Source organism: Melanaphis sacchari, unplaced genomic scaffold, assembly GCF_002803265.2.
Source record: "Melanaphis sacchari strain LSU unplaced genomic scaffold, SCAv2.0 Contig299_pilon_pilon, whole genome shotgun sequence".
In the NCBI taxonomy this organism is placed as follows: domain Eukaryota; kingdom Metazoa; phylum Arthropoda; class Insecta; order Hemiptera; family Aphididae; genus Melanaphis; species Melanaphis sacchari.
In genome coordinates this window covers 24,902-51,378 of record NW_020271171.1, presented here as the reverse complement: position 1 = coordinate 51,378, position 26,477 = coordinate 24,902, and the positions used below count along the sequence as shown (strand labels likewise).

Below are 26,477 nucleotides of genomic sequence, written 5' to 3'. Positions count from 1 at the left end.
ACTACTACTACTACTACTACTACTACTACTACTACTACTACTACTACCGCTACTACTGCTTCTACTACTACAACGACGCTTGGAAAGAATATCATAACCAACACTACAGCTATTGCTGCCGATGCTACAGACATCACAACTGCTGTAGCTGATGTTGTGTATTCTTATATCATCGAAAGCGATGGCGATGCCAATAGTAGTTTAAAAGAGGACCCTATCGGTATCGTACGTATAAATAATAATAACCACCGTAAACGACGCCAAGTGAATCGAGTCAAATTGACTAGAAAATCGCAGCGTTTGTATTTCATAAATCATACATTAAGATCGGGTATAGCAAAAAGATTGTTGTCGGTGCTTTTGATTCCGTCGAAACTATCACGAAAACCCAAATGACAAAGAACAAACTATTGAATCATCTATCAGCGACACTACGGTTTCCAAAAATAAATACTATAACCATGTATTTTTAGATGAATTATATTACATAAACATACAGTTAAACATATATTTATCGTTAATAATTTTAATAAATATAGTTTTAATGTTTTATCTCATGTACACGCATAAAAATATTGTTAGGTGTATAAAATTGTTAGAAATCGAGAGACGAAGAGAAACGCCGGGTGCTCCAACTGCTACTGCTGCTGAATCTTCGCCTTCTTTTTCTAATAATCATCATCATCAGATTTATAATATTTAAAGCGTAGTCGTAGGCCTGAAACAATCAGAGTCGTTAAAACATATTATTAACGATAACTTATTTTTCTCTATCTCTCTCTATATATATCTATACAACAATATGTATTTTATAAATTTTTCAATTATAAAAACCACAGGAATAATCGAATACGTGTATCGTATAATACGATTGAAAAAACCTCTGCCCGATTATAATAAAGACAAATCTCTAGTCAAACGAATGGTGGGATTTGAAGAAGACGAAAATAAATACATTTTTAAGAATATACCGGCTTATGTTTTACGAGTTGGGAGATTTGTACAAAAAACCACTATAAAATCCGACGACGGCAACTGCAGTAATGATAATGATATTGATGTCAATAATAACAGCAACATTACCGAAACTTCCGCCACCGACGATGACGACGACGACGCAGATTTTAGTATGGAGAAATGGCGATCTGTATTCGGTGAATTCGTCGAGTCTTGCGGTTTACCCAAAGATTCGTTTTTTCGTGAAATTTCCTGCGGTGAATTTACTTTAGTGACTTGTGATGCTGAACATATACGTAAATTTAAAAATTTATTCATTCGGATGAATCCTTGTATGAATTATTCTAAATTTGATTTGTTTTTATATAAACGTTTTAGAAATTGTTACATCAGAATTAAAAATGTTAGAAAATTTGTATTGTATAATTTTTACCATGATAAATAACTATTTAGAGGAAATATTGTATATAAAATAACACATGATTACAATAATTAAATTATTATTTATTTCTTGAAAACAAAATACAACACTCATTCTTTTATACAAATACTCTTGGATTTATTGTATTCATCTCCGTTGTCCGAGTCGTTGTCGACAACACGAACTCGCTTAATGTTTTTAAAATTACCACTAGTCTTGTGTTTTAACAATAATTTCTTATAAACCGTACCAGACGGATATCTAACCATATAGCATAACCATTTTTATAAAGTATTGTGTTGTATTTTTTTGTGTTTCTCGCATTTTTTACAATTTAAACTACTATCACTGAAATTCAATGTAGTTTTGTCGTTGGTGTTCATCAGCTTTGCGTAACTTTTCAATTTTTCGACACTCGTGTGAGCGTTGGTCCAATTGAAAAATATTTTATTCTTATTGCCTTTTATAATGATTTTTTTTCTTAAAATTTTTCAACTTTTCCTTTTTATATTTACACAAAAAATAATTATAAACTATAGAATATTCCGTACGCGACATGACCAACGGGTAAATGATTTTTTTCGATTTCATCTAGTTCGACGTACATACATGCACATGCACTCGCTCATAGTAATCGCTCCTTTTTTCAAAAAATAATCGTACAGATTGACATAACACCGGCTGGCCGTTATGTTCATGCCGTCGATGTGCTCCAATGCCGGACCATTGGTAAAAATAATATTTATAGATAAAGCATCGCTGAATAGTAAAATATCGTCAAACATCTCTCGTTTCAATTCAAAACTATTTTGTGGTGAGCGACGATTTTGAAAATCGTGAAACTTTAAAAAACCATTATTGTAATTTCTTTGAAAGGAGCCACCGATTATAACCATGTCTTGGGTGTCCAACACGGCGTAGTAACGTTTAAACTTCTCGTATAGTGCTCTGTATTTATTTTTATCTACAAAAATTTCCACTTGATTGTCGAAGCTGTTTATTCTGCCAATCATCCACATGACCGAAGCACCAGCGAATATAAAGTCATTGGTATTTATATACGGAATCATACTCATCAGCTTTATGCGTAGCCATTGTAAATTGTCGTCGTGAAACGTGGCTCTGTATTCGAAATCTCGCACGCACTCGCTTCTGGGTGAAAATTTTATCTTCATGTTTGAGATCACCCGATCGATGCGATTTTGAAACAACAAGATCGGTATAGATTACCGCAGCGCAAACGCCGACTAACTATTTCGCGAGACGCGCGATCGTATATAAAGACGAAAAAATCCAGAGGTCTGTCGCTTTTCATCATACGACGATTTCTGATTTGGCTTCTGCTATTGTAATTTGTGATCACTCGTGTCTGTGTGTTATTCTATTGATATGAATAACTCTTTGTACGTATACGGACCGAGCGCCGTTTGTAAAACAACTTTGCTCGAGGCTTTATCCAAGACGCATCCACTGGTCGTCTCGGGAGATACTTACGATAAGTTTTTCAACGAAACCAAAGATCCAAAAATGTCGGCCCGACTGTTGGACGCGCGTACCGGTAATTTTGTATTCGAGCATTCGCATTTGTGTACGGCTTTGTACATCGCCATACACAAAGACTGCGTAAATTTTAAATTAAAATATCCATCAGTCGGGACTGTGAGTGAGATAAATCATACCGATTCCGTTGTTGATGTTTTTAAAAACAGTTATTTTAATTATTTAAAAATTGTAAAAAAAACAATCTCCAACGATTTGAGTTTGTACATAGACATGGAACGCTCTATAATAATGATAGACACCACTAGGGGTTTCTACGATAGATACTATAATAGACGTCGTACGAATTTCAACAACATAGATTTGGAACAAGATTTCTATTTATATTTTCAACTGTTAGCATTTTTAGCGATGGCTAATGTTTTGAACGGTATATCCGAAATATTTGAAGTTCGATCGGATGATGGTAGTGTGTTTGGTAGTGATATATTCGCATTCATCGACTCGCTGATTCCGTTGAATGAAACCGATGCGTCGATATAGATGATATGCTTAAACGTTCTTTAAATTATATAAAACAAAAATTGTAAATGAATGAAAAAAAAATAAACTTCTACGTTCTTGTATACTTTGTGTTGTTTATTATTACTACTAATATTACTACTATTTTTATTACATTCTACTTAGATTTCTCTTCAATTGATAGAAATCACTGGGTCCCATGTGTACTAACCAATTAGCTGTTGATATCCAGAATTTTCATTGACTTCGTATAGCGCGAAATCGACATCATAATTAGGAGTGCTGTATTTTTTGGCAGACACGGACAATTGGAATATTTTAGTCACGGAAGATGAAATTTGGTTAATATCTTCTCCGTTGGGATAAACGTGTTTTCGTTCATACGTAGCACGCACAACCGGAGTTAAAAGATCTTTGCGCATATGTCTTATATTGTATATAATAACGGCATAATCGAAATTATTCGATTCGGTTGTCCCGAAATAACTCGATCAGGATTTGCAATCATAAAAGCATACTGATGACCTATGGGTGTTGGTTTTTTAGAATCTTTACTAGGATTCGGTACTTCGTTTCTCAATTTTTTAGAATTTATAACAACGAGAATATCGACGTTCGTAATTGCGCGCATAATCGAAGAATCCTGACCGACTTATATTTTTTTCGGAGTTCGGAAAAGCCAAACCACCGGTCGTCGCGAGCATGATCACGAGAGCGGCTGCGCTCATTAGAGAGACTTTGTTAAATTTACTCATGGTCACTCTGTTATAATACGAATATTATAAATGTATTACTATATATATAAGAATTTAATTACTTTACTATATATATCTAATAAAATATAATGTCGATTATTTGCTATATAATTATCATCATTAAAATCATCCGAATTATAGTACGAGTAGTGAAAAAAGCTCGTACATATTGATTTATGCAACGATTCTCATGAAGACATAAACATGTACGTCAACATCGAAAACGTGGGAAACGATATTGTCTTTTCGTCTTTGCGAACAGGCTGTTCGTGTTTGTGCAAACGTATAAATCATGATGATTACGTATTGATAGAAGATTCTAAACACGACGACTTTTACGAGTTTTCGTACAGCGCCGGTTATTCGTATTTAACACAACCATCTGTCAAGCAATGCGATATTATTAGAAAAAATAAAATCCATGTAATAATATCGTGTTATTGAGTCGAGAAATAATAAAACGCATAAATAAATATTTTTATATTTATTTTACTCATATATAGTATACATAATTATTTAAAAAAACTTTTCTTTACATTCATATTTCGAGACAATAATTTCTTCTTTGTCATCATCATCATCACAATCATCATCGGATTCGAAATCACCAATACCCCAAACTCTGGCTCGATCGCGCATCGCGTCTAAAAATCCGCTAACCATCATTATGTAAAAATTAACAGGATGAAGTATCACATGATAAGGTTTATTATTTTCCCGACAATACGCAAAAGTTATATTATAACAAGTGGTGATTACGGGTAGAAAAAATTTATACAAATTAATACTGAGTAAACGCTTCTTCATGCGTCTCTCGTCAAAGATTTCCTCGTTGTTTGTAAAATTTATATCATCATCATGATCGTTATTACTCGATTTTAATAGGCTCTCGGTAAAATAACGTTCGAGTGTCGTTTCGGAGGTCGATGTCAATTGTATCTCCGGGCGGTATATCAATTTGTAAACGTCTTTGGCGTCCAACAGCGGAAAAACATTGTGCCTCAGAGTGGATGCCATTTCGGGATATTTTTCCAACAAATATTCGCGATACACTATCGTGGGCACGAATTTCGTTAATTTTATTTCGCGCGTGAGCAACGACAAACCCGATTCATATGATTTGTGCGATACACACGTGTCGTGTATGCGATTGTACGTGTTTAGGAAAAAATCACGACACGTCCCTCGTATTTCATCCAAATACACGATATCTCGCGCTCTTTTGTCGAAAAATTTTACCATACCACGCCACAACGACGGACCACGGCTGTTTGCTCCGTATTTTATATCATTTTCTATATACTTGTAATAGGTTTTACAAGTGTTGTACATGCAGATACCGAGAGATTTGGAATCCAGTTGTGCGTAGGAAAATTTAGTATTGAGATTTTTCGACTCGTCGGGTCCGTCGTCGACGTGCAAACAATCCGTGTCCATATAGTAAACTTTACGTCCGCTCTGAACCAACAATTGCGATTGTTGTATCAACGTCATTCTCGGTATGGCTGTGATTATCGCAGCCAATTCCGTGTGTATAGATCCTATTATGCCGTAAACGCTCAGCGTGAACGTTTTCAATCGCAAATATTTATTTTGATAATTCAATATTTCCACTTTGATGTTTTCTTTGAGAGCGTCCAATATAAAAATTTTATAATCCGGAGTCCAGTCTTTGGGAAAATTAAAAACGAGTATGCCGTTCTTTACGTACACATGATCGTTTTCAAATTGAAATTTTATAGTTTGCTGTTGCTGCTGCTGTTCTGCATCATTGTCGTTGTTGTTTGAATTACTCGAAGTGACTATATTAGATGAATCATTATCATCATCGTCGTCTTTTTCAAAATTACCTATAGGAGAAGCTATATTTTCATCGAAATTATCATCGTCGTCTTTTTCAAAATTACCTATAGGAGAAGCTATGTTTTCATCGAAATCATCGTCGTCGATATTGCCATCATCTCTAAAATCCAAGTCTATTGATTCGGCTTTTTCATTGTTTTCTTCTTCTTCTTCGTCGTCTTCCATTAGTTCTATAATTTTAGATCGTTCCGTATCTACCATATTGTTGAATGATTCCAACATCGGTCTAATGTCTTTTATTTCGTTTCGCTTTTCCACCAGCTTCTCTACGGCTCGGCTCAAAACTCCGCGCTTACTTATCAATATCAATATCACAGGCTCGTCGCATCGTTTTTCCAATTCACAATCATCGGTTATGGAAAACTCACAACCGCAGTGTACATTCTCATAGACAAATTGATGCGTGATCACTCTCGTTTCAATTTTATTTTCGCCATTGTGCGTCCTATAATCAAAAACTCTAAAATATCGCGACAAAATCGATCGATCGGTCATGTATTTCAATTTACTACGCAAAGTCGAAGCGCGAATCACGCAACAGGTTTCGTCCGATAGATTCAATTTGATGATCACGCGCAAGTACGCCTGAACGTAATCGTATTCGGTGACGTTCTTCACCATAAATGCGCCGTAACAGTAATTAACACCACCGGGATATCTTTTTTTTTCGGAATTGGCTACTTGGCGCATACCCAACAGCGACGTACTGTTGTAGGTTCGATATTGATAATCATCCATATATTTACTAAGGTCTTTTTTGTCGTACATGCGATTTGGCATCATGATGGATCTGGTCATTTCGTTAAATTGCGATATTACGACTCGTTCGGGCAACATTATTTTCTCGCACCAACACATCAGTGGATATTTTATTCTGTTGTAATTTTCGTTTATACTAGAAATGGATATTCCCGATTCTATGGCATACGAGTTGACGTACATTTCAAAATTCATATGTTTTAAAATATCAAATACCAATAGAGTGTCTTTTTCATTGTAGTCTATGATATCTTTAACCGTGGGCCATCCTTTCGCCTTCAACTCCAATAACGAATCGTCGGGATCGTCGTCCGGCACTTTTCCACATCTGGACATCACGGCAAAAGTAAATCGTATATCCACCGCGTTGACATCGTCTTTGGTCGTGTTCAATAAATATTGCGAGACCTTACTGAGTTTGTAATTGCTGAGCGTATACAGCATTCTGGCTACTCTGTACATATCTACGTGAATCTGATTCATACCGTACGTGAAGCACGATTTGTACACAAACCGTGTGGTCGGTAAATTGTAAAACACACATCTTTTTAATAAATATTTTATATCATAATTTGCTGAATTGTATCCGACTAAATAATGATACTTTTGCGGTATATTTAACAATTCCATGGTACGAATCAACAATTCTCGTTCCGTGTGGAAAAATTCCGTGGTCACTTTGTATTTTTTTTCTCGCACCGATTTCAATAAATTAGACTGCTGTGAGAAATTTTCCCGATCTATGGGTAAATAAACCAAACTATACATCATTTCCGTGCGTTCGTGATATATCGCCGACGTCACTAAAACATCATCCACGTCTTCGCCGGTGGGCACACGATACTTATCTGTGGAACTGGTTTCCACGTCGAATGTTATAAAAGGCATTTGTACATCTTTCGATTTATGTCTGTTTTGTATGTCCTCGGAATTATTCATACGATAATCGAACCAGCATTTTATATATCTAGACGTGTCGAATCCACGAGCGTACAATTCGTATAGCACGAGACGGTAAATGTCCCAATAAAACGGAATGGCGGCAAAGTCTTTCACACGATCTCTATACTGTCTATTCAATTCTCTATGTAGTTCTTTGGCCGCAGTAAACGTCGGTGTTATTATTTTACACAAAACGGCTGGTCTGTCGACGCTGGCGTCGACGTCCTCCGGAGTTTGCGCAAATTTTACCACTTGATCCAAAGCGTTGAGAGCGTTAAAATTATTCACACTAAAATATCCCAAATTAGGATATTCCACGAGATTGTAATTAAAAATAGACACCATGGTGCGTAAAACTGAAATTTTCCAACTACACACGAATAATCCGGGCTGACAGTCCGTTAAAATGTATTTGGCCTTTCCGTCGAGAGAACCCATGCCGCATCCAAATATATTCGATACGTTGTTTCCTGCGTGTTTAAACGTGTAATCATACCATTCCAACACGTATACGTCTTCGCCGTCTTGGGCGCGATCGAGTTGCTGCGGTATGCGTGCTCGTACTTCTTCGTCCAGTTTGTTGCGAACGTTGTAGAAAACATTGTCGAAACGCGACGTCGTCGATGACGACTGCTGTTGGGCTTTATCAGTGTCATTGTTGCTGCTGTTATTCTCCATCATTGTGGTTTTTGTTGTAACGAGGCAGGTGATCGGTTCTGCGCGAGCGATCGATGGACCAGTCTTCGACGAATCCCGACAGTTGGGCCACGCGTACCGTGTCGATTTTCAAGTTGGAATCACGCAGCAGAGTCTTGAAGGCGCACAGAGGAGCACAGCGTCCTACTTTTTGCCAAAAATAAGAATTTTGATGCGCGGAAACTAAGGACGCGAATTCAGCGTCTGTACGATTTAATATAGTCGGCACCACCACAGCAGTATCGAGTTCCTCGTCCGTCTTTGGAACGCGAAATACGCTTATCCGATCACCATTAGCCATTCCATCGCCGTTTGTGATGTACTTTATGGAAATTATAGATTTATCGTTGGGCGTACAATAAAAACAATCACAGTTATTATTCATAACCAAAAGATACAAAATGCACGCGCTCACGTTTTATATTACGATTGATGGTTGAGAGCGAGAAATCGTTAGATTTATAAGTCAAACGGACTAATTAATATTGTACCCTCTCTCTCTTCCCAGTCTTGAGCGACTCGAAACGCTCGCAACTCCCACTCCTATGCTAGCTATCTTTCTCTTTATATATATAATCTACTCTATTATATAAATCCCCTAAGCGACGATTGGTTGTTGTTGGTGTTACACTTCTCACGATGAACGTGTGTCATTGTGACTCTGTGTTGAATTGTTTGGACAAATCATTTTTAGAATTTTCCATAAAACGAAACGCTCGTCACATTTACAATTCTCAAGTGTTCCGCAAAGCTGCTGGTTGCGTGTCCGCTGTGGTTTTAGACGAATACATCAAAAACATACCATCTATAACCGATAGGATAACTGAAAGCATAATTTTGGAACAGTTTATTTGTAAATTTGCCCAACAGCATAGAGGACGCGTAAGAGATTTGCAGAACGTTAGTGTTTCGTACAGATCGGTGTTTGAAGATATATAAAATATGAATCTACATGATATCGTGACTAAAAAGAAGAAAGCCGAATCATCATCGTCGTCATCGTCTTCGTCTTCATCGTCCGACTTGTCTACAGTTTTGTTGATAAATTCAAGCGACGATGCGAATAAAAATATTACCATTAACAATTATACATTTTGCTTCGACTCTGGTCCTATATATTTGACTAGATTTGGTAAAAGATGGAATATGTTTACCGATTTCAATCCCGAGGAATATACTTCTCATTTCCCCGAAGACATAAGGCACGAATTGGAATCGCGATGGATACACGTTCATCATCTAAATGAAAATATAGGACGACCGGCGTTTAATCGTAGCACTTTAATCGCGTGGACGGCGGTCAGATTATCGCATTTTATTACTACGAATTTTCCGTAATGAACATACCGTGCATATCGTACGGATATCTACCAACTTACAATCGGAATATAAATTACAAAATGGCAAAATCTTTATTAAACAATGATGATGATGATGATAATGATTATATAAACGACAACGACGGTGAAAAAGACGGTTCCATAACGAAACCAAAAGACGTTTCAATATTTAATCAAAAAATATGGCCACGAGAATTGTATGTTTTTCTAAAGTATTCGGGTAAATGCGATTGCGTGAATTATGGAATCGACGAAGATAACAACTACAACAACAAAAAGAAGACTCCGAGACGCCCGAAAGCCGCTGTCGTACCGACAATGGACGATATCATCCCAACAGAAGCAGTCGTTTTAAAAAGAAAAAGCGATGACGACGATCCTCAAGACGATGCTGCCGCTTTACAGAAGAAGAAGAAGAAACAATAAAACGACGACGACGGTGATGATGATTATTATGATGGAAATCACACAGAGTATAGAAACCACAGTGTTCGTAAGAAAAAAAAATGCATCAGAGTTTGTTTTATGAAGCGCAACACAATCAGCAAGAACGTCAAATCTATCAATGAATATAATCACGCTTTGGAGTTTAATGATTTTAATACTGTATGCGGTATGGAAAATAGAAAACACAACGGTGGTTTTGGTCACGGAGTGTGCATTCGTAAAATCGACTGGTCGTCGGTGTACATCATGATGGGCGACGCGAATCAAAACGTGGAATTAGAGAATCGAGAACGCGAAAGAAGGATTTGCAGAACGTGTGCTCAGTGCAGAAAATGCTCAAACTCGTCGACTTTTTGCCGAGTTCACAAGAAATGCAAACACAATAAAATCATCTACGACGAACAAGCTCTCATCCAAAACGTCTTACGACTTAAACCTATAAAAAAACTATCATAATACCCATATATATATATATATATATATATTGTAATTCAATATACCATTATTAAAAAAAATTCATTCGTTGTTAAATTATTTCATTATCGTGTCTATTTTAAAATAATAGAATGAATGTGGTTTTTTTTAAATAAAGAAGAAATATTTACTAGTTGTATAAATAATTATTTATTGAATTTCTAAAAATACAATTCTATTGTAGATAAAAAATCTTAACCATCACCAAGCACAGTGTTTCGATTCATAATTGATGATGTCGTATATTGAATATCGTTCTTTGAAGCATCGTATATAGCGTGTAAAATGTTAGATGAAATCTTTAATAAAAAGTAAAATACCAACAACAAAATTACCAAAACTATCGTCACTTTAGTTTTAGTGGGTAATGTCATTTTTATTTCTTCTTTTTCTTTTGCTGATCGATGATTTGTTGTCTGTCGTAAGCCAAACTGTCCAAAGCGAATGGTCCGTAAGCCTTGACTCGTTCAAACATAGACGGACCAGCTTTTGCCAATTTTCCACTCTTGTACAACTCTAAGACAAACGACAAAAAAAATATTTCACATAAGCAATAAAATTTATTAACAATTTTTATATATACCTATAAATTCTTTAGATTTTCGTTCGCGTTCCGATAGCTGTTGCGACGAAGCCGTGTTCTTGTTGAAATCGCGATGATTGGCTAGTCGTTGAGCCGACCAGGACGATGTGTCGTAAGATAAACGACTAGAACTACCGCAAACCGAGTATTTATCAGACGATGAAGATTGTTTTTGCTGCTGCTGCTTCGAATACTTATCCGATCTCCCGAAAGCACCACCAGACGACTGTGAAACACACACAAAAATATTAAATAATAATGGAAAATACTTATATGTAGGTGTGTGTGTGGCGACATCGTACCGAAGACGACGACGACGACGCCGACGCCAAACAAGAAGTTTTTGATGATGGTACCGACGACGATGGTTTATCAAAACACGAAGTTTTAGACGACGATGACGACGATGATAAAGACGACGCCTGCATCTGTCGTGTTAATTCCGATGATTTTCTACAAGTGTTAGAACAAAAAATTTATAACAAGATTCTAGATGTATGAATTTGAATATAGTCATTGAAACAAACTTTTCCTCCTCGCTCTTCTTCTTTCCCATTTTATAACGATACATGATGATGGTTATTATGAACGACGAATTACGGAAAAAGATACCGAGTTTATGAGTCAGTGCGACCAAATAAAATACTGAATGATTTTTGGAAAAATACGACGCTTTTCACTGATCTTATACCATCGGATTACCGAGAACCGGTTTTACAACACATGTTTTTAGATTAGAGGGGGATAATAACGCATTAAAAAAACACTTGATATAAATTTAATCTATTTATTTCTCTTTAAACACACATGACACATAAATAAATTGACAAGTGCTAGATTAAAAATGGATATAATAAGGGTATAATAACATAGATATATTTATAATTAAATCGAACATAATAACATAAGTAGTTTAACAAGTAGTTTATATAAGAATACAATATAATTGAGCATAAAAAATAATGATTGAGCACAAAATTGGAATGTATAAATAGGAAAAATCATAAGAGAATAATACACACATAATAAGGAACAATTCACAACTCCACATCGAGAAGACGTATGGCTTCTTCTTTTTTCAAGTTAATCCTGTAATTTTTCTTACGCTTGTTATAAGTACGCATATTAATCTGAGTAGCGACGGTGCGTTTAGGCATGTTTTCTATATAATTATAATGTTCGTCAAACATCAGAGGATAATTTTTCGCCACGCCCGGATGAATGCGACCATATCTTTTCTCAACTCTGGTGTACAATTGTCTTCTAACATCTTCATAAGTTTTAATATTATGTATAATGTGTAAATTTATAAAATGCACGCAATAAAAACACGCAGTAATAACGCATTCTCTTGTAACAATCATATTAAAACTTGTTCTGTTTTCTGTATGACACAAAACGCAATTCTTGGACGCCTTACCATTTTCAATGGCAGTCTTTAATTGTATCATAAATAGTCGCTTTTTAATACCGTCTTCGTCGTTATAAGAAGTGTAATATTTGTCTTTAAAGTTTTCCGGATCTTTGTCGTAATTTTTAAAATAATCATTTGGCATGAGTATCAGACCGTAGCTCTCCGGGTAAGCCTTGGTATTGAAATATTTATTATTTTTATCCGTTAATATTTGTCTATCGTAAAACTTTTTTAATTCCGGTAAATACTTTTTGATACACTCGTCTACTCTCATCGTTCTATAATCGTAATTATCCTTTAAAACACGACAACCAGCTTTGTTTAATGTTGACGGGTATATCACATCGGGGTAATGATGATATTCTTTCCTACGACATATAGTGCCACCAGCAACACTTTTCCTTACATATTTCATCTTTTGTTTCACCGGCGCCATCTCCGTCGTCACCGCAGTTGTTGGCGATGTCTCTACCGTTGATTTTTTAGGTTTTGGTTTAGGTAATTGTACAGTGGATCGATCAGCAGTATCGGTATTTTGCGGCACTTCATCGTTATAAGTCAAATTGTTTAAAACACCGTCGTTGTCATCATTATCATCGTCGTCGTCGGACAGAGTCTTACCCGCCATACGTTTACCATTAATAAATAATAATGGTTTATTGGGTGGTCGAATAAATCTCTGTAGAGGTATATTTAACTTTACGATTGATTTTATCTTTGGAGTCTTTGACGATGTTGTAGTCGCCGGCGTCGTCGTCTTCTTGAGCTTGCTGATGCTTGGTGTTTTTGATATCTTCGTCGATGCCGATGGTAAAATCGACGGTGACTTTGTAGTAGTTTTATCATCGGCATCACTATCACTGCTATTACTATTGCTGCTGCTGCTGTTACTATCATCATCGCTACTGTGATCACCGCTACTACAACCAGAATCTTTTTTCTTGCAACCGGCTATGGTGTTGTCGTTGTCGTCATCACTGCTACTGCTTCTGCTGCTGCTAGCGTCACTGCAGCTACCGCTCTTGGGCTTTTTCAACAAATCGACATCGCTAATGGGATCTATTTTTTTCGCGACTGGCGTTTTCTTCTTTTTCAATTTCCTCTTCTTATTTTCCGTTTGGTAAATAATAATTTCTTGATTAGTGTTGACATCATCATCATCACTATAGTCATTTGGTACATTGGGATTTACAGATGTTATTAAAGAATCCACTAACATGCCATTTTCTTTTAAATTATCAATAAATAATTTTCTCGTTTTCTTCAACTTTGCTTTGCGTATTCTCTCGTCAAATCTATCGCTAGAACATCCGTCGTCACAGTCTTCGTCATCGCTGCTGTTGCTACTCGGATCGATTTCGGACTCTTCGTTCGTTTTGATGCAAACATCCGACTCGTAATCATCACTGCAGAATATCGACTCTTCATAACTGTATACGCTGTCATCATCACTGAAAACATCCAACACTCCGGTGCACGCCGTTATTTCTTGTTTAAAAGAATTATTTTCACCGGTTTTCGTCAAAATTGGAAGTAAAGTGTCCACACGATCGTTCAATAGTTTTCGCTGATCGTCGCTTTCTTCTAATTCTTCGTCCACGTCCATGATGTTTCTGTCTTCTTTTGTATAGGCCACATCATCATAGTCTATTACTGATAAAGCGTTTACAAAACTCCACAAATTTTCCGCATCTGTAAACGCATTTATAACTTTTGGTGAATAATCAATATCCAGATTGGACATTGATTCGACGTACCAGCCAAACCGAATATTACCGATACCGAAACAATTTATAACAGTATCGCGATAACTATCAAAACAATTTATCAACATGGCGTTCATGGAAAACTTATCTACATGATTTTTCCCATACTGTACGAGTACTGGGTATAAAGCGTAAGTCAAATTTTCATTGATCATGGCGAAAAACTTACTCACGACCGATTTGGAAAACTTTAAATTTTCATAGTGTCCATTGGGCGATAGTTCTTTGAGGCATCGCTTGATGTTGTCCGTAATGAGCGCGCTCATCGTGAATGTAACGTATATACAAGTCACGCAATTAACATGTAAAAATATCTTTTTAATTGGACTCATCTTACCGTTAAAAAACTCGATCGACAAGTGATCGCTAATCTTTTCGGAGGCTTTGATATTGTAAATATACTCTGCAAACATTTCCACAAAAAAATGATAGAAGTTTTCAAATTCACATTGTAGTCGATCAGATATGTCAGCCTCGTTATCAAATATGGAATTCAAAATATAATTAATTTGCGTCTTGTCTATACCGCAACCATTGTTGATCGCACGAAAACGACTAATGAGTTTTTCGGGAACACTGATATTTTTATTTTTCAACACTTTGACGTGATTCATGTCATTGCGGAACGACCAAAATTTTATATATTGATCGAGATTCACAGTCTTTTCTGGGACGATCGGCAATGGTTTTTGATATACGCATCGCAGAGCAAACGCCAACATAAATTTACGTCGTTTCATCACTTCGACAAAAGTGTGTACAAAATTTGCATGATGAATTCCCATCTTCTTAAATGTAGACGACCACATCATTTGTAATTTAGAACTTATATTATTACTCAATAAGGATATATAATGTTTAATATATTCTAAAAATTCTAATGGTACAGTCGTCTTGTCTCGGCATTTTAACTTTCGTATAGCGTTACTCGCCACCAAGAGTCGAAAGTATTTTTCAGTACTCATATTTTCTCTCATTATAGATGAGTATATTTTGCGCATGACATATCCCAGGATAGACTTTTCTTCACGTCTGTTTTTGTTTTCATTGTAATTTTTTAAATCTTGAGTGCATATGTCCCAATAGGAACGCAATATAAACACCCATTCTCCCTCGTAAATATCAAATTGCGCTTTAGGATCGCGATATCTAAGTAAAAAATATAAGAAAGACTCCAAAGTTATAAACTGTTCGCATCTAATATATTCGCAATCATATCTGAAAGTGGTAAAATCACCGCAACTGTTTGTGGCGCTGTTGCGAGCAAACTTAACATTCTTCACTATACCGAGAATGACATCATTTAAAAGAGCGGATCGATATATGCGCACCAAGTTCTTAGATATCGCTATATTTTCAGTTTTTTCACGAATCACGTTATTGTTTTTCGAATAATTCTCCTGGACGTAGGTAAACACATCTTGAATCATCATATTTTCCGAATTGTTCTCACTATAACAAGCTTCATACACGGATTTTACCTCGGTAAACGATTCCGAGTAGCTGTCAAACCATACCACGTTATTTTCCGAATGTTTTAAAAAACTAGCAGAACCCGATTTTAAAGCAACGGTGTCGTCTCCGTTTTTATAAGTGCTAAGCATTAAATCGTATTTATCCAATTCGCGATGAATTGGCTGTTCTAATTGCATGTTGTCAATCAACTTTTGAGAAATCACTTTATATGTGTCGTCATCGTTTATACCCGTATCCGCGATAGTACATGACGGGTTTATAAACGCGAAGGCACATTTTTCTCTGGGTATTGTGTATTTTATGGTATTCATGTAATTCAACTCGAATTCAGTCGGTTCATTGCGCGAGAGTATTTTACGCGTGAGGCTGATAGATATGTCATAGGTATTTGATAATAACTTATTCATACGCTGTGAATATTTAATAACGTACTTTGATTTTGTCTCTAACGGATAAATGTCCAGTTGTTCGGTGTCGGGTGGGATCGATACGATGGTGGATTCTTCCTCCTTTTTAGCTTGAATGATCTCCTTTTCAGTAGGGACGAATTCATCATCATCGTCATCATATTTGTCGTTGGGTTCTTCAAGTTTTTCTTCTTCCTCGTCGTCCTCGTATATTCTCGTATTATTCTCACCGCAATCGTCTAATTTTTGTTTTTTACTACACGAGTCGTTATTGTTCTGACCATCATTCGCTATTTCGTGGCTTCTTTTATTACTTACAGATTCAGAAGTCAGTGATCGTTGTGATGACGGCGGTGATGTTGGCTGCTGTTGAAAATCAGGAGTACAAGAGCCGCCAGTCGTTGATGTCGTGCCCACTTCGACATTGGCCCCAACGCTATCGACAACAACAGTCGGTGATAATATCGGCAATTGTATTGGCAGTTGTGGTACGGGTGGTAATGGCGTATGTGATTGTCGCTCCTGTAATACTAAAGGTGAAAAATGCGGAACTAAATACTGTGGTGTTGTTAACTGCCGTATCGCTGCAGACTGTTGTAATACTGATAACGATGACAGTGGTGCTGGTGATTTTACTTGTTGCTGTTGTTGATATAAATATTGTTGATTCTGTTGTACCTGTTGTTGATTTTGATATGGCGATGACTGATGGTTTAACACCGGTGTCGACGAAGCATTGAGATCCATACGGCTAACTTCTGTGAGTGCCGCAATTGGTGTTGTTGCTGAAAAAATAAATTACATCAATCATTTTTGAAATCGTACGCAAATGAATTTTTTTTTCAAAGAGCGTGGATTTTTCACAAAACGCTGGTGAAATAATGTTTGACGCACGTATAAAGACTTTATTTCGCAGCGTCAGAAAAAGAAAACGTTTACTCACATCCATCAAATATGTCGGACGCAGAAAAAGTATTGTAGTAATCTCTGCAATCGAGCGAATTATGGTATTTTACGGAAACAATCTGATGCTGCTGCCGCAACTGTTCGTTTAGATTTTCTTTATTATTGGCATCGTTGAGATCGATGTAATAGTTGTTGTTCGATGTGTTTTCATTTTCCTGAAAAACGCAAAAATGTTAACTTATGGTTCAAAAAATATCATGAAACCAGAAATTGTGAACGTAAAAACAGAAAAAGTAATACTCACGTCTGGGAATAGATCCAAGACCGAAACATCGGATAAAAAGTCTTCCATTTCCATTATAAACAATGGCGCACGAACAAATCAAAACAAACGCGTAAATAACGTAAAAATTTGTCCGGGTCAAAAAAACGCCACGAAGAACTACCACGAACAAGTCACCACTGAGTTCTGAATTCGAATGAACATGATCTAGGTGAACGGCGCTGTTATATACCCAGTCACCGATCGGCTACGTGCTTTATCTACGCCGCTACGACGACGTCTCGACGAGAGACGAAGCGACGAAGAGCAAAAGCACCAATCATCATAATAGAAACATGCGCTTTGCGTCTTTGTGCGCCGACTATAACGATGATTACGCTTAGCGTCGTAGAAACATAGCGACAAGCCTTGTATTTTTATACGAATCATCCGCGATAAGGCGCACGTAGTAATGAATAGACGCGCCGAGGTCTCGCCGAACATATAGATGGATTTTTACGACTTCCCAAGTTGCTTCCTCTATCGGATGACGATTTTTTTACGTCTGTTTGATGCTTCGCGAGCCATGTTTGATCCTTCGCGAGCCGTTCTATTTTTCTACTGCTCTTCGCTCGTACGCGACAAGTTTACTTCTCGCGGCATATTTAAGGCTCCCGGATCTCGGCCAGAGCTCATTCTCGTAGGAGAACCCATACGCTTATCACGCAAGTTTAGTTAGCACACTTCTCTCTCCTCGTTTGCCACGCAGCCGCTCCATCACTCTTAAAACATGGAATCGCACCAGAACCCCAGCAATAGGTAATAACTCTTTTCTATAATACGCTTCTTACTCGATTTCAAAGATCATACAAACAGTTCGGGATCGCAAATGTAGAGACTTTTCGAGTTGTCTGTTTCTAATGTCTCCATCACTCTCTCTCTTTTAGAATGTTCATCAATTTTGTCTACTCCGATCCGGACTACAACCTTCTGGTTCTAAGAAAATTCGTATTCTTCATGGACATGCTGAAGAAAACCTGTGGCTATCATTCGTCCGAATGCTCCACGCCATTATTTTACTCGGCACTCTTCAACCAGAAGGGAGAGAAGACTCCAGTTCCCGTAGGTTCAAACTCTAATGATATACCTATATTTTTGCTATCGTTACAAGAGTACTTGTACAATAACACTATGTGCATTAAGTAGCCTTATTTAGTGTTTAATCACATATTAAAAGACTGGGAGCGTCTGAATGATAAGTATTACGAGTTTATAAACACTTCTACCGATTGCAAAGCAATCTGGTATGCTAAGGAGACTAAGATAGCTTTGGACAATGCTAGGCGCAATCAAATTTTTATCGGCTCGGCAGACGTTCATATCACAGTTAATAAAAAACTTGACGTGTTTTGTTTTTGCGATGACATAGTCATCTTTAGCGTGGACTTGGAAGTTTATAACAACATTACAAAGAGTAAAGTCTAGGATCAATCGTTCCGTTCGTTTATAAATAACTTTAAAGTTTCTAGAGACAAATATGCTTGTGACTTATTAAAATTTGATCCAACGTACGATCAAGATGTAGTGATCTATAAAATTCCCGATGAATTCAAAGATTCTCTCGTTCTTCAACCGCACTATAAAACTGAAGACGACGAAGAGTTTTTTTAACTATATCGACAGTGGCGTACAAATGGGGGGGGGGATTTCGGGATAAATCCCTCCCCAAGGACAAAAAAAATCCAATTTTTAAAGGGTTAGAATAAAAAATAATATATACACGTCATGAAAATATCATCATGTGTATAAAATTAAATTTTTGTAAATTATGATGGAATCACAAAAATATTAATTTTTCGTCTGAGGAGGTAAGGACTAAAGAATAAAGATATAAATAAATGCTTGCTATTCCCATACAAATTATTGTTGTGTAGATATTAAATATTGTTTATCATTATTATTAAATTGTAGCTGTCTGTGACCCGTTGCATATGTGTGTGTGTGTGTCTATTTTTGTAATGGCCTGTAATTTCCCTTATCTCTGGTTTATTATTCATAATAATATACACGATTGTCGGATTGTCCAAATGTCCGAGTTCAGTGTCGTAATCTAATCGTTCAGTGTACAAATCTATGGTTGTACTGTCGTGAACTCGTGACTTTTTTATTTATTTTCAAATACTATATCAAAATATTAAATCAATGCAATCTGCAATAGTTATCTAAAAAGTAAAGGTAAGTCGATTTTATGATTTAATTTGTTTATAAGTTGTCTTTAATATTCTTAATGCATTTGGTATACACTAGTACATTTTTTATTGGTAAATTATTAGACTACATAATGCGACTAAGTGAATATACAAATACGTAAATGTTTAACAGTGTTCAAAATACTTATGCGTAAATTTTGTTCTTGTAATAACTATCGTTCTTTATTACATTATGATTTATTTTTTTTATTTTTAAGACTCGGTAAATATAGTGGTTATGGCTGAAAAAAAAACAACCCAAAATTCATTTATTTTTTTCAAAACCTATCCCGGGTACAACATCGCCACATCAGCTCTCTTCTTCAGATTCGCATTCACCAGATTTGCCATCAACAATTACATCTTCTATACCATTATCCTCATCAGACCCGATAATCACAGAGCCAACTTTAAATGATACTAAAATCACTGATATTTTTGATATTGCGTGTTATACAAACAAATTGTTGTCACAAAATGAAAAGGCAGATATTTTAAACAAAATATGGAAACCTGATTTAAATTATAATTTTCCTGTTAAAACATCAGTTGTTGGTAAGAAACAAAAAATTGTAAAATTAAAATTTCAATTTAAATGGTTTTTAAATTTCCCTTGGTGGCGTATTCAAAAAGTGAGAACGGAGCATATTACAAATATTGTGTCGCATTTGCTAAGAACGAAGCAGGCGTTAATAATCAAAAATTGGGAGCATTGGTGTTAAAAAAGTATGATGATTGGAGGCATGCCTTAGAAGATTTTAAAAATCATTCAAATTTAGAATACCACAAAAAATGTTTATTAGATGCAGACCATTTTTTGAACATGTTAAAAAATCCAACTAAGTCAATTGATAAAATAATTGATACTGAAAAATCTAAACAAGTGTTGAAAAATCGAAAAAATATAATTCCGATAATTGAAGCCATTATCCTATGTGGTCGTCAAAATCTAGCTCTAAGAGGACACCGTGATTCTGGAAAGATTGATACAGACTCTTCAAACAATGAGGGTAACTTCAGAGAAATTTTACGTTACCGTGCCAAGGGTGATATTGAAATGCAAAATTATTTAGAAGGTCCTGGAAAAATGAAGTATATTAGTCACCGAAGCCAAAATGACATGATTGATGCTTGTAATAAGGTGTTATTAAATAAAGTGGTTTCTAAAGTCAATGCAGCGAAATGCTTTTCAATTCTGGCAGACGAAACTGCTGACATTTCAGGTATCGAGCAAGTATCATTATGCGTTAGATATATCGAACTGAACACATTGACTCTTACAGAAGAATTTTTACAATTTGTTCCCACATCTGATATGACAGGAAAGGGAATAGCCAATTTAATCTTAGAGAGTCTTAAACAATTTGGAGTTGATACAAAATATTTACGTGGACAAGGTTATGATGGGGCAGCAGCAATGTCAGGAAAATATAACGGTGTCCAAGCTCACATACGAGAAATATATCCAAATGCCATTTATGTGCATTGCTCTGCTCACTCATTAAATTTGGCAGTTTCCAAATCTTGCAGTGTACCAGAAATACGCGATTGTTTGGGAACAATTGGGCAAATTCGTGATTTTTTTATCTTTTCAAAAAGAAAGTTCATATTAACATCAAAAATCGAGAGCTCTTCATTATCATCAACAAAAAAAACACTAAAAAGAAGCTGTGAGACTCGATGGATTGAGCGATATCATGCGGTTCACGACTTCTTAGAACTCTACGAATTTGTCGAAGAAGCGTTAGAAGATATATCAATGTGGAATGATAATGATACATCAGACAAGGCAAGACGTCTAAGAAGCTGTATATTAAATGTAGAATTTATTTTGAGTTTGATAATTTTAAACAAAGGATTTGCTTTAGGTTTGGCCTTATCAAAGTATCTTCAAACAACAAGTATTGACCTTAAAGAAGCCATGTCCTTAGCAAAAAACACAAAACAAGAACTAGAAGAGATCCGAGCAAATGCTGATACTTATTTTAGAGAAATGTTTGAACAAGTTAAATTAATGACTACACGATTTGATATTGAAATTAAGATTCCGAGGACAGCTAAACGACAGACTAACAGATGCAACATTGAAGTGGATAACGCGGAAACCTATTATCGAATATCAATATTTATCCCGTACCTAGATAAATACATCAATGAGTTGGAGAACCGATTTACAAATCACCACACTACATTGTCAAGTTTCCATTCTTTATTCAAAGAAAATGGGTATGATGAAGATTTTATCAATCTTACAAGGCAGTATAGTGAAGATCTGGAGGACGTTGGAAATCGTGAAGAGATATTTATAAATGAATTTAAACTTTGGCAAAGGAAACTCAAAAATTTACCGGAACTGGATAAATCAAAAAATGCGATCGATGCCCTTTCTGTGTGTAACAGAGTAATGTTTCCAAATGTGTTTAAGCTTTTGTAAATATTAGCAACTCTTCCGGTGTCATCTGCTTCAAATGAAAGGTCATTTTCTGCCCTCAAGCGAATTAAAACTTACTTGAGAAACTCTACATCTGAGGTATATACATCTTTATATTATAGAAGTATTAGACATTAATAACTGTTGAAATATACAATTTATATTAGTACTTAATTCAAATTTAATAAAACTTACTTTTTTTTTTAAACAGGGAAGACTTAACGGTTTAGCTATGTTATCCATAAACCGTCATCATGATATAAGCGCAAACGAAGTTCTTATTGAATTATCAAACAAGAAACGACGTTTGTAATTTTTGTTGTAGTATAATATTATTAATATTCAATATGCCTATTTAAGTTGTTTTCAATTTTTTAATAAAAGTATTATTACAAAAATGAGTGTGAAATTTGAATGTTTTAACAACTATGGTATTTCGTCTTTGATAAAACATTGAATTGGGCGAAGCAATCTGATAAACATATGTATATAATATTATTTGATCCCCCCCATAATACAATTGAATGTACGCCACTGTATATCGATAACTAACTTGTCTAATTTGTATTCATTGTACTAACTTGTATTCTAATGATGTAGTATTCATTGTAATAAATCAACTCTACTAATTTACTATCAATTTTTTTTCTTTATCCATCTTTTTTAATGTAGTGCGTTTGAATTAGTCGAGATCGCGAAGTCGTCACCTCGATCGACCGAGCGAGCGAGCGCGCGTTCTCAGTCGTTAACTTGGTCAAAATAACGATGTCAAGAGCCGTCGTCGTCATCGTCATTGTCTTTATCGGTCGAGCGAGTCATCGCCAAGAGCTTGAATCGTAGAGAACAAACGCGGCACTCTGCCGCTGTCAAACGCGGACGACCCGATCGCAAACGACTATTCATATTGCACGCGCGCTAATAAGCACTTATATTTTTTCTTTAGGACATGGAAAACGCCAGATCATTGGTAATTAGCTGGATCTACGAGAAACCCAAAGCCGATGTCGATAATATCCGCAACTACATGCAGTCCTTGGATATGTTAAAATTTTTAATCGACAACTCATCTACCGGCACTTCGTCGCTAAAGCGAGACGCTAGAATATTCGAATCGCGAAAGCTGGATAGTTATTGTCGTGAGGTATCATTTAACCGCGAAATCCCAATTATATTATCGTCCATGCGTTGTTTGTTGGAACAGACCGAAAACTCCGTATTGTCAGGTGGTATGGATATAGACTCACTCATGAACGATTTGCGCGCGGAATGGGTAGATGTACATAACAAGTACGATGCTTATTTGAACGGCTTCACTATCGATCCCGTATTCATTAAATTGGGTATGATTTTTAAATTAGCATTGGATTTAGCGGCCTTTAAGAACGCCATCAGGTACGATGATTGTATAAATCTCAAACCTACGCTGACTACAAAAGATATGGCCGATCTGATGAGTTTTAAAAGCGATTTTCTAAAGTTTTCTATAGACGTCGGTGTTTTAATTAAAATGTCCAAACACATCGTGGATTTTATAGATTTTTTATTCCCGTATCTAAAAGAAAGTAATATTTATTATAAAATATATGTGAGCGAGATGTTTGTATTTAAGAAAAATTTTGAACACGCGAGAAATTGTATCGGGATTCATTATAAAAAATCATCCGCTGATTGCGTCGATTCCAAAGACTGGTTTGCCCACTACGATAATAATGATGGATCATCTAAAAACACTGCTACAACCACTGCCACCACAACCCGTCCGACAGCATCGGCGGAGCTGCCACCAAAAGCCAGATATCAACTTAGAGATCGATCGTCGATTAGTAAGATACATTTTCTCAGTGACGCTTACGATATTGTTGACGACGAGAGTATCAACGAATCATACCAGCCAGAAGATGGGAGTGACTACGACGACGACGACTACATCTATTATAAAAAATCAAACAGAAAAAACAAAAAGAACAAGAAAAAAATGAACAAGAATTACAAGAAAAAATTTTATTCTTTATTGAATACATTTCATTAATTACCAACCATATATGCTGCTTTTGTATTATTAATAAGTATTCGCGCTACTCTAAGTATTCTTATACTCTTATACTCACACAAAAAGTATTATTGAACCAATAAAGAGGTTTTAAAATACAGTCTTTAGTATATATCCTATAAACACCACCACCACACACATCCTATAATAAAACTAAGGCAAGAGGCGCAAGAGATTTTACTCCTTTCGAGGCGTTGCTACGACGGTGAGATACACCACATAAGAGCACTCACACTATAAATTCTCGTTTAAGAGTTGCACTATAAATTCTCGTTTACAAATTTAACGACAAAGTGGGTATTTTTTTTTAAGAGTCGAGCGATCGCGTCTAGTCTGGTCGCCAACTCGAGTGCATTCGCATCGAGTTTTTGATGCTCGTGGGATTTTGTGGCAATAAACGCATCCACACGATAGAAGGAAGCTTTTTTTTTTTTAAAACGATAATCTCTCTAAAATAAATCCGGGCATTATCACTTTGGAGTTTGTAATGCTTATGTGTAATTCTTTCGCGATACTCGATAATATCAAACACAAAACGTCTAAATCAAACATTATATATATGAAATTATAAATATTGATACTGAAAGAAGTAAAAGTTGTCGTTAGATTCATATTATTGTTGCGTTTTCGTTTACGAGAAATCAAAAGCTTACTCAATATAGCCTCTTTGTCGGGAAAATTATTATTAAAGCCATTGTGGTGTATAGCATCGCGACACTCTGAATTTGATATTAATTTAGAGAAAATTAAACGAGTTTTTGATAGTTGTAAATTTTTAAAATATCCAATATTTTGATTATGTATTATATGTTCTTCGAGTGTAGGCGACCATACCGTATAATTATTAATATCTACCACCATCGCGTTGGACGGAGTGTAGGCTATAAAAAACTTTGTCATGCAAAATGGCAATCTACCAGACAGAGATTTGGAATATAAACGCAAACCAATATTAAAATTAAATATCACATTAGAATCTAAATGAAGGAAACATTTGGATATGTTGAACACATTCAATCCCGTGAGTATTATATGAATACGGCGACAACGATTATGATGATATTTGTTGCAACCATTATTTTCTACACAGCATGAAGATTCTCTAACTGCGCCGCATGATGTATCTTTGTGTTGATTCGCTTCTCGTTGGTGATGATGATTCGACGGTAATCCGGAATCGTTGGTTGTTTTCATCGAATTAAAATACGATAATGTGCTTTTTAATAACTTATCATCAATTTTTGACCATCTGTTGAAAATATAATGATCGCTTTTGCGTTCCGTGACTATAACGTGTGGAAAAAAAAAATTAATCAACTCTGTGAAAATATTCGTCGACTTGTGAAATTTTTTTTTTTCGTACTTACGATAATCTTTCTCGAACGATTGAGAAAAATTTACAATTATAAAATACTCTGATTTATCATCATCACAAACTTCTTTTTTAATTTCTTCAAACTTGCTGTTTACACAACGAACATTGTTCGGAGTGAGATCAAATACCGAACATCTTTTCTCAGCAGTCTTGTTTTTCATCGTCACTTTATACCGTTCGCAATTTTCGTTGGTATCTTTGCGATTATTACAATTGTGGGACATCAAAGACGCCGATGATTGTAGCGGTGACACTTCCGTCGGTATCGACGAAATACCCGTAATCATGTTTTTTGAAAAATTTGTAGAAGTCGTAGTTGCGGTAAATGTAGTTATAGCAGTTGTCATCACGCTCCAATCTTGAGTGTATACGCGCCGCGGTATCGGCAACACAAAAACAAAGAACGATAAAAAAGAAATGCTTTTTACGACCACCCGAAGCCTACAGAATCCGAATGTATACTGATAAACAAACACGATGAGTCTGGTATCTAGTCATTAGTCAAGTATTATAAGCTCTGCGGCGCACACACACACAAGATTTCTTCTTGCCGCCACTACTGTCGCTGCCGTCGTCGTTGTTGTCGTTAACGGTTACGACGCCGACTGTCGCAATCATAATAAATTATTAATGTAACTCTAAGATCGACGTAATATCCAACTAAGCTCGAATCGATCGACATATAAATATGCGAAAAAATATTTAATTCAATTATAATTCTTGTCGAACGATCCTTTTCCATTTAAGTTTAATATTAGCTATTACTATTGGTCGATCTTTTCTATTTTCGTGATGGTAAATATAAAACAACCATTATATAAAACGATAAGACTAGAAGAATAGATATTACTCAGGTTTTATATCAATTATCCGAGCTTTTTA

General features: G+C 35.8%; 4 protein-coding genes and 1 pseudogene across 4 annotated transcripts; 2 read left to right on the top strand and 3 right to left on the bottom strand.

The window, feature by feature from the left end:
- Window positions 1–10,826: 10,826 nt before the first annotated feature.
- On the bottom strand, window positions 10,827–11,962 carry LOC112595711 (uncharacterized protein DDB_G0271670-like). The gene is made up of 4 exons (XM_025341009.1): window positions 11,787–11,962; window positions 11,562–11,712; window positions 11,260–11,485; window positions 10,827–11,192 (listed from the first exon to the last, which is right to left on the bottom strand). The coding sequence occupies exons 1-4, from the start codon at window positions 11,828–11,830 to the stop codon at window positions 11,053–11,055; spliced, it is 561 nt and encodes a 186-aa protein (XP_025196794.1). The 5' UTR covers window positions 11,831–11,962; the 3' UTR covers window positions 10,827–11,052.
- A 135-nt stretch (window positions 11,963–12,097) lies between these two features.
- Window positions 12,098–17,893, bottom strand: LOC112595712. The gene is made up of 3 exons (XM_025341011.1): window positions 17,533–17,893; window positions 17,266–17,443; window positions 12,098–17,107 (listed from the first exon to the last, which is right to left on the bottom strand). Exons 1-3 carry the CDS (start codon window positions 17,584–17,586, stop codon window positions 12,297–12,299), a joined length of 5,043 nt encoding a protein of 1,680 aa, XP_025196796.1. The 5' UTR covers window positions 17,587–17,893; the 3' UTR covers window positions 12,098–12,296.
- A 2,153-nt stretch (window positions 17,894–20,046) lies between these two features.
- On the top strand, window positions 20,047–22,495 carry LOC112595716 (annotated as a pseudogene).
- LOC112595715 (zinc finger MYM-type protein 1-like) lies at window positions 20,563–22,483 on the top strand. Its single transcript, XM_025341014.1, has 3 exons — window positions 20,563–21,547; window positions 21,608–22,140; window positions 22,382–22,483. Exons 1-3 carry the CDS (start codon window positions 20,563–20,565, stop codon window positions 22,481–22,483), a joined length of 1,620 nt encoding a protein of 539 aa, XP_025196799.1.
- A 2,249-nt stretch (window positions 22,496–24,744) lies between the features above and the next one.
- LOC112595714 lies at window positions 24,745–26,134 on the bottom strand. The gene is made up of 3 exons (XM_025341013.1): window positions 25,588–26,134; window positions 25,055–25,506; window positions 24,745–24,759 (listed from the first exon to the last, which is right to left on the bottom strand). The coding sequence occupies exons 1-3, from the start codon at window positions 25,940–25,942 to the stop codon at window positions 24,745–24,747; spliced, it is 822 nt and encodes a 273-aa protein (XP_025196798.1). The 5' UTR covers window positions 25,943–26,134.
- Between the last annotated feature and the right edge of the window lie 343 nt (window positions 26,135–26,477).